General features: G+C 45.9%; 2 protein-coding genes across 2 annotated transcripts in view; one reads left to right on the top strand and one right to left on the bottom strand.

Annotated features, from left to right (window-relative positions):
* The window catches only part of T265_11700 (hypothetical protein), a gene marked incomplete at both ends in the record, with an annotated part of 70,112 nt that overhangs the window by 43,262 nt on the left and 19,489 nt on the right, over positions 1-7,361 (top strand). Inside the window, 3 exons of the mRNA XM_009178420.1 lie at positions 2,576-2,624; positions 3,162-3,275; positions 6,275-6,514. Coding sequence (XP_009176684.1) covers positions 2,576-2,624; positions 3,162-3,275; positions 6,275-6,514 — 403 coding nt within the window. The remainder of the gene's footprint in view (positions 1-2,575; positions 2,625-3,161; positions 3,276-6,274; positions 6,515-7,361) is intronic.
* Positions 3,042-7,361, bottom strand: part of T265_11699 (hypothetical protein) — a gene marked incomplete at both ends in the record, with an annotated part of 11,361 nt that continues 7,041 nt past the window's right edge. The window contains one exon of the mRNA XM_009178421.1: positions 3,042-3,256. Within this exon, the coding sequence (XP_009176685.1) occupies positions 3,042-3,256 (215 nt within the window). The remainder of the gene's footprint in view (positions 3,257-7,361) is intronic.

The raw sequence follows: 7,361 nt of genomic DNA, 5'->3' as shown, positions 1-7,361 counted from the left end.
TTCGTGATCTCCTTCATACTCCTCTGCCAGGTCATGGGTTGGCCACCTCTCTGTTTACGCCACTCCGAATTGGGCATGGAAAACAGTACTCTCTTCGGCGAACGATGGTTCGGCATGCGTAAAACATGTCCCAACCAACGCAGCTTCTGGTGCTGGACACATTCTTCAATGGAATTACCCGTTACACAACCGAAAACGCGCTTTCCAACTGCCTCATTACGGATTTGGTGACATCAACCCACACGAGCTATGGTTCTGTGGGTTGGTGTCGGCGAATCCGTAACGAGGCAGTTGGAAAGCGCGTGTGATTGATGTTAGATTGATCCGAAACAAGGGATTTTGCACAAGCATGTCGAGCAGTTTTCAGCAACCTTATGAGTAGTGTATTACTTTATGCAGTGTCATAATTCTCTTAAACCCATGAGGCTGAGTTCCCGTTTATTCGGCGAGAAAGGAACCGTGACCAGTAGTTCGCTGAACCGGCCTTGTAGTCTGTTTGGACAGGTGTATCAATTGTTAGGAGCAGTAACACACATCGAAAACCTTCGATTCGAACCTACAGCCGTCGTTTACTCAACCTCGTGACCTTGTATTTGAACCGACCATAACCTCCCCTAGTTTTGTAATCTACTATTCATAAGGTTGCTCAAACTCCGTCGACAGCAACCTTATGAGTAGTAGCTTAGAAAGATCTACACGTATCGCGATATCTCGAATATCGTAGCGACTGCAACACGAGGCGGCCTGGTGCAGGACATTCAGTTGCCTGAGAACATCACAAACGAGAGATTCAGCTGGGTTTCAAGTGAGTCTCTCGAAAAACCAAATTAGTTTGCAAATGAGTGTATACTCCTAGTTTCTTCGTCTGTTTACCCCCCTGTGTACGCAACGGTATTGGCTGTAGCCAACATATCATCGATGCGTGGTTTATGACGTTGTACTAAGCAAGCATTAACAATTGACTAGGATTGCACCGCATTGCACAAGCTTGCGCTTCCGGCTTAGTCAACGCTCACCATAAAAAGTACATTCTGTTATCCTCCCACGCAATCAAGTCGTGAGACCGAATGCTTTTCCATCACTAACCCCTTCAACCAACTCGTTCACTTTCAATTGCGTGTTCCTGACTGCGATGTCGCTCAGACTCACCCATCAGCTTTTACTGGCCCTTTGGTCCTGCGAACCCATCCCACTTAATTTCTCCCCAGAAAACTTTCGTCATCTATTCTGGCGATCCGCTTCCGTTGATGAGAATGGCATGCGCGCTTTATTCTGCTGTCTTTTAGAGGTTCTTTCAATTTTCGCTAAAAGGAAGACAAGATCATTCCCACGTCATCCTGTTTTTTTTTCAAGCCATCTAAGCTGTTCAGCTGCTGCATTTCTGTTGATGACAGTGAAACAGAATGTAGACGCGTCGGCTTTGGATGCCTATCTCTCCCAACATACGCACTGGCTACGACGCTGTGGCTCACACTACCTGTTCGTCTGTGATTGGCAAAGTCAAAGAGATATCAAACTCAGACAGTCCAATCGTCTAAAGCACCATATATGTGTAATCTTATATTAAACCAAGTAAACGTGTGTATGGCATTTAAGCACCAGTGTTCTCATCTGGTGTTGACGACGATGGAGATGTTTGTTCAGTAAACCTCGAATTCGCCATAGCCTAGATAACTGCTGTCATATTTGTGTCCGAAACTTCTCGTGATTCTACTCAGTGCATAATTTCCTCACGCACGGACGTGACCTGTTCATCTCCATGGGGGGTGTCCACTAGAGATACCTTTTTTTCACCCGTTCCTTATCTTCCGGATAGCTCGGCATGTCTATCAATTTGTCATCACACATCATGGAAGTCAAATCTTGCTTCGCTCTTTTTCGGGAACTTTTTTGTTTCACAAACTGTTCATCTCTATCTCTGTGCCTTTGCGAATTTTTTAACCCGCAAGTGTACAAAGGTCCGGTTAACGTCTATCCCAATCGAACTCGAGGTTCATGTTATTTCGCAGACGTCCCGTGACCTTGGCTCCCCTTCCTTTGCAGTTCAGATCTTTGTAATCAAAACTCACCCGTGACACTGATAAAAGCTCGTGGTACGGGGAGGTGTCAGGCTACGCCCACCTATTCAGCCGTCCGAGGGACCAAAACTGTAGTGGGCTGGCAAACATTTTTAGAATAGTTTTGGATCAATAACCAGACTTTTATTTGTCCGTACCTCCCAGATGCACCACTTTCTATCTCCGAACCGCACTGTGGATGAGTTTGTTTGAACTAATACCCCAAAGTGCAGCCGAACATATGTCACCTTTTGTGGTCATGTGACTAAGGCATAATATAGAAGAACCTTCGTCTGTGGCTCTGTTGGGGTCACCGGATTTTTTCATATCCAAGTCGATTATCACACCGTGTTTTAACCCAGCCTCTTCTGGACACTATGAAGCAGACACGACTTGCTAACCACATTTCTAACTTGAACCCCCTCTCATCAACCTCTGGACATCTTTTTCCTGATCAATTCGTTTTTCGCACCTGTCCGTGATTTTCTGATTCTTCAAACTTTCTATTCACTTTTCAGCGCTGAGCAACAGTCTTCGGAAACTGCAAAAGCCAAACCAGGAGATAAGGTAGGTTCCCTTGTTTCTCAACTTCACCCGCACACCGAATGGAACACGTATTGCAATCTTACTAGTATATCTTGTTGTCAGTTTTTTTCCTGGTAGTGTGAGGAGATTTAGGGATGTCGGCCTCTAAGTGAAGCCAGTCTATGCTGAAAAGGCGAGAAACACTGCTTCTTCCTTGTTGGGAATCTGCAGTAGGGCGTATCTCACGAAATTTTAGCAAGGAGTTTCGAAAGCACGACTTTCTGGTGGCCAAAAGGTTGTGTTCAGACTGTTAGGTCGCGGGTTCGAAAACCCCTTAGTGGAGTTTGGTGCGGTGTATCCTTTTGGTGATTTGCAATAGGGGTGAAACAGCAGACAGCGCTTTTTTTTCTAATTGGCACCGATTAGCTTCGCTGACAAGCCCGGAAAGCTTTTGTTCGCTCAGCTGATCGCAGCAGTTTCATCACCGCTTGAGGTAACACCACCGGGGCATTGTTTTTCAACGGACAGCACACAAACGATCGCGTATTTGTTTTGTTTTGTTTTGCTTTCCTCTCCTAGGTCATTCGAAAAGGCTGGCTTTCGCTTCAGAATGTGACCCTTTTGCGCGGTGGAAGCAAAGAATTCTGGTTTGTCCTGAACACCGAGGCATTGACCTGGTATAAGGACAACGAGGTGAGTGAGTGTTTTCGTATTACACGCGGCGTGTACAAAAATGTGTGGTGACTGGGACCAGCACTGTCGGCTTCGAGATATCTAGCATATGTTACATGAACCGTGTTTGGTACGATTTATGGCGCACAGCTTTTCCCAACTAGCGAGCCCACTCCCAGTCAACGTGGCATATTCTCCGCCCATGTCTATTCCCGCTAATTCGTGTATCCTACCGTGTCATCGTGAAGATACACGACGGACAAGCAATTAATTGTCTGGCCTCACTAATGGATTCACTTTTCAAAGGTACTACTGACTACTTCCTCCCTGTATCCAAAATCATCGATGATTGGGGGCGAAGATAGTGCCCACATGTGTGTTTATTATAGCCGGTGGCGATGTATGGTATGTGCACAGTGTTCCCTTGCCGCAGATTGCACGTGTGTACAAAGCCGGTCGTATTTGACTAACTCCAACCGATAGCTTATCATCCAGTAAACAGTCTTCTGAAGGTGAGTGATTCTCATAAAGGAAACTACTCACAAGGTTGCTGAAAACTCTTCGGTAGCCCACGACCGGTTTCGCCCTTCTTGGGGCTCATCAGGTAGGCGCAGTCCCCGGGTTTCCATCAACCTGAGAACACCATAAACGAGAGATTCGGCTGGGGTTCAGCAACCTTATGAGTAGTACATTACAATACAAATATATACACTTATCGCGATAATGCAAATACCGTTGCGACTGAAACATGAGGCGGCCTGGTGAATGCAGCACATTCATTTGCCTGAGAACATTATAAACGAGAGATTCGGCTGGGTTCCATGTGAGTCTCTCGAAAAAAAGAAACAAATTAGTTTGCAAATGTGTGTATATTCGCTAAGTGTGTGATTCCCCTTCACACAAGGAAATCAGCCGCACTACTCCACTTCCAAGGATCTTGCCCCGACCGATGTGTCGTTTACAATAAACCATTATCCCGCCTAAATATAATTGGATGTGTGAAAATGGCATGTGTTACTTGTGACGGAAACCGAGTACTGCTCAGGCTCTCTGCGATGATAGTCTGTAAAGGCCTTTCACATCAGGTCGCACCATGGTTTGAATCCACTTTCCGATTGTTCCTGTCTGGTCCCCTCACTGATTGATTGGCTGCCATTTCCATCACCGTGCTTCTTTCGATCGTGCACGGATTGGCTACTGCAACCATCGAACAAAATTCTATACTGCTGTTTTACCGTTCTCCCCAATCATAACGACAATGTTTTCTTTTCTGGATAAAATGTGTTGATGACTGACAGGGCCTCGGTAGAATACCGTCTTCTGAAGCAAAAATCCATGTTTTCTCAAAACAAAATGATGCCCTTGAAATGAGAGTGAGCTGCATCACATGAGAATAGGTTTTATGGAAAGTCCGGACCTTTCAACTGCAACTGGGGCGGCCCTTATGCAACACATACAGTTGAGGAATAGTGCAACTGAGAGATTTAGTCGTGCCTCTCGCTAATGACAACTTGATTCTCAAGTGTGCGCTTGTCGCAAAACACAGTTCAGTTTCAAAAAGGTTCGTTTCTCTCTCTGCGGTATTTAGCCAACATCGGGATTTGAGCATCTGTCCATCAAGCTTGTGGCTCGAGCCTGGTAGTGAATTACCTAAACCGTTCAGCTGTAACACCCACCCAGTCGCCATGCCACCTGAAGGAAGCACGAGGGCTGCGATACTGCCATGTCGCCCAAGTCTAAACAGGAGAAGTCGAGAGGCGGAGGTCGGGTTCGAACCACGGACCTTCCGGTCAGTAAATTCGCACTCTAACCACTGAGCTGTCTCGCCCCTAAGATGGCCGTCACTCACTTCTATTCTACTCGTAAAAGCTTACCAGTTGCTTTAGACAGAAGAGAACACCGCTGGTGTTATGCGGTGGTCGGACACCTATTGGCATCGAAATGTAAGAACTTTTAGGCACGACATTTCGTCCTGTGGCGCCTTTTGTTAGCGGAACGGACGTTTGAGAGCATCTCAGGCAATGTTCGTCGAGAACTGTGCGTTGCAATGTAGGTAGTTGAAGACCCACTGTGTTAGGATTATCCCCCTTCCAGTTTTACGTTTGATACCTATCTAGTTTCAGTGGTACAGCACCCGCCAACCTGGGGATTTCAACTCAGTCAACTCAAATTAACGTTGTGTACCAATGGTAGTTTTGGCCACATACTCACCTAGTAACAGTGCCATCACTCCCCACTCGCTTTGAGCCTAAATATTAGACGGACTGCAGTGTCTATCAGACCGTTCGTCTGCTGTATTGATTACTTTTTTAGACATTTTCTCCATCGTTTTATTCGAGACGACGTGTAAATTGGAGAATCACAGATAGCCCCACCATTTGATACAGTTCCGTCAGCAACAAAGACCGGTTAACAGTTTGTGTGACAATCATCTGCCTCGGTTTCACTTTTATTCCGGAACGAATGTGAACAATGGTCAGTTGAGTTGAAACCTTCCTAGGTTCATGGTTTTCCTCCCAGAGTTGTTGCACTACTTTATCAACCTGGAATCGGGTCTGTCCAGTTTTCAGGTTGCCTTATCAAACTTTATCTGAACAACTTGTTATGGTGCTGTCACGACAGCGGGGTGTGGCCAAGGCGGTAGTGACAAAAAATCCTGCTGTCTACTTTTTTTGATGATACTGTTGCAAATGGAGCCTCGACCAAGTAGTCAGTTGCATATTGATATTTCTTGTTCTAGCATACAGACTGCCCCGAGATTTCGCCGCGAAAATATCAATCACATTTCTTTTGTTTGATTTAAGTAGTATGATGGTCAGTTTCAGCAATTTCATGCATCACCGTGAGCTCAAAATCAGGGATTGATTTTCTCAGCTCCTGAATATAAAATAGCGATCCCAAACAGGGCGAAACTAATCGTGAGATGTTCGCGAATTTCGAACAATCGTCCAATACTACTTATATCAAATTGTGCTATCATTCACACGTCCATAATAGTTTATTTTATAACCTGACGACAGGAAAAAGAGAAACGATATGTGCTACTTCTGGACGGACTGAAAATTCGAGATGTGGAAACCGGGTTCTTTGGCAAGAAGCACGTGTTCGCGCTGTTTTACCCGGACTCGCGAAATGTGTACAAGGACTACAAACAGCTGGAGCTATCGGCAGAGTCTTCGGAGTTGGTCGAATGCTGGAAGGCGTCATTTATGCGTGCTGGTGTCTACCCCGCCAAACCGAAGGCAGAGAAAGTGGAGGAGGTAGGTATACTGTTTGCCTCTCGTCTTCTCACCTTCCCTGTCCTCCTCAAAAATTTCCTGCCTTCTATTGGGTTGTCTACGTTTATACCAATCCCCTTTTTGAGGTCGTTCATGCGCTCCGCTAACCTTCTCTTGTGATAACAGATGTCCACTGAATCCAGCTGTAATAACGGTAATACCTCAGCTCATTTATCCGTTTGAACCTTGGAAGGTAGCGTTTCGGTGACGGAACCACTAAAGGTACCAAACCCTCAAAACCAGGCCAAAAGCATATGTACAGCGCGTCGTGACACTATTCTGGAAATTTCGACGCTACGTTGGCAACGCCATTTGACAGACACTGGATCATAATTGGATGTTGGGTCCACACTTTCGGCCAATGAGAACTCGCCTTGATGCTTGGCTGACAAGCGGCGTCGATCTTTTGACCACTCGCGAGCGGAATTAGGCTTTTTGGCCATAGCAGCTCCTAAATGTGAGCGGTAAAGTGGTTAACCACTTCGAGGCAAACTTATCACCCTATTCTTCTCTTACACCCGTTATTAGAGTAACTTACGAACCAGTACCTATAGAGTAGTAAACACCAGGAGTGCGGGATTTGTTTCTCTATAATTTTCGCGAAAATCTCCCGTCCCTAGGGACAGGATTCCTCGGGATACCACTTCATTGTTTCCTGGTATATTATTCCCCAACCTGTCGAACATTGTGGTCACTTACCTCAGCTACAGCCTACCCCGCTTGCGGTAGAAAGTAATCTTTGACTGGCATCTTCTGTTTTTTCTTCAATGGAGGGCGGGCACAATGCTCCAATTCTTGGCGCCTTTCCTTGTCCATGAGCTAGGCCTTT

This window comes from Opisthorchis viverrini, assembly GCF_000715545.1.
Source record: "Opisthorchis viverrini unplaced genomic scaffold opera_v5_556, whole genome shotgun sequence".
NCBI lineage: Eukaryota > Metazoa > Platyhelminthes > Trematoda > Opisthorchiida > Opisthorchiidae > Opisthorchis > Opisthorchis viverrini.
Note: the sequence above shows the minus strand (reverse complement) of the source record. Positions and strands in the feature narration are given on the sequence as shown.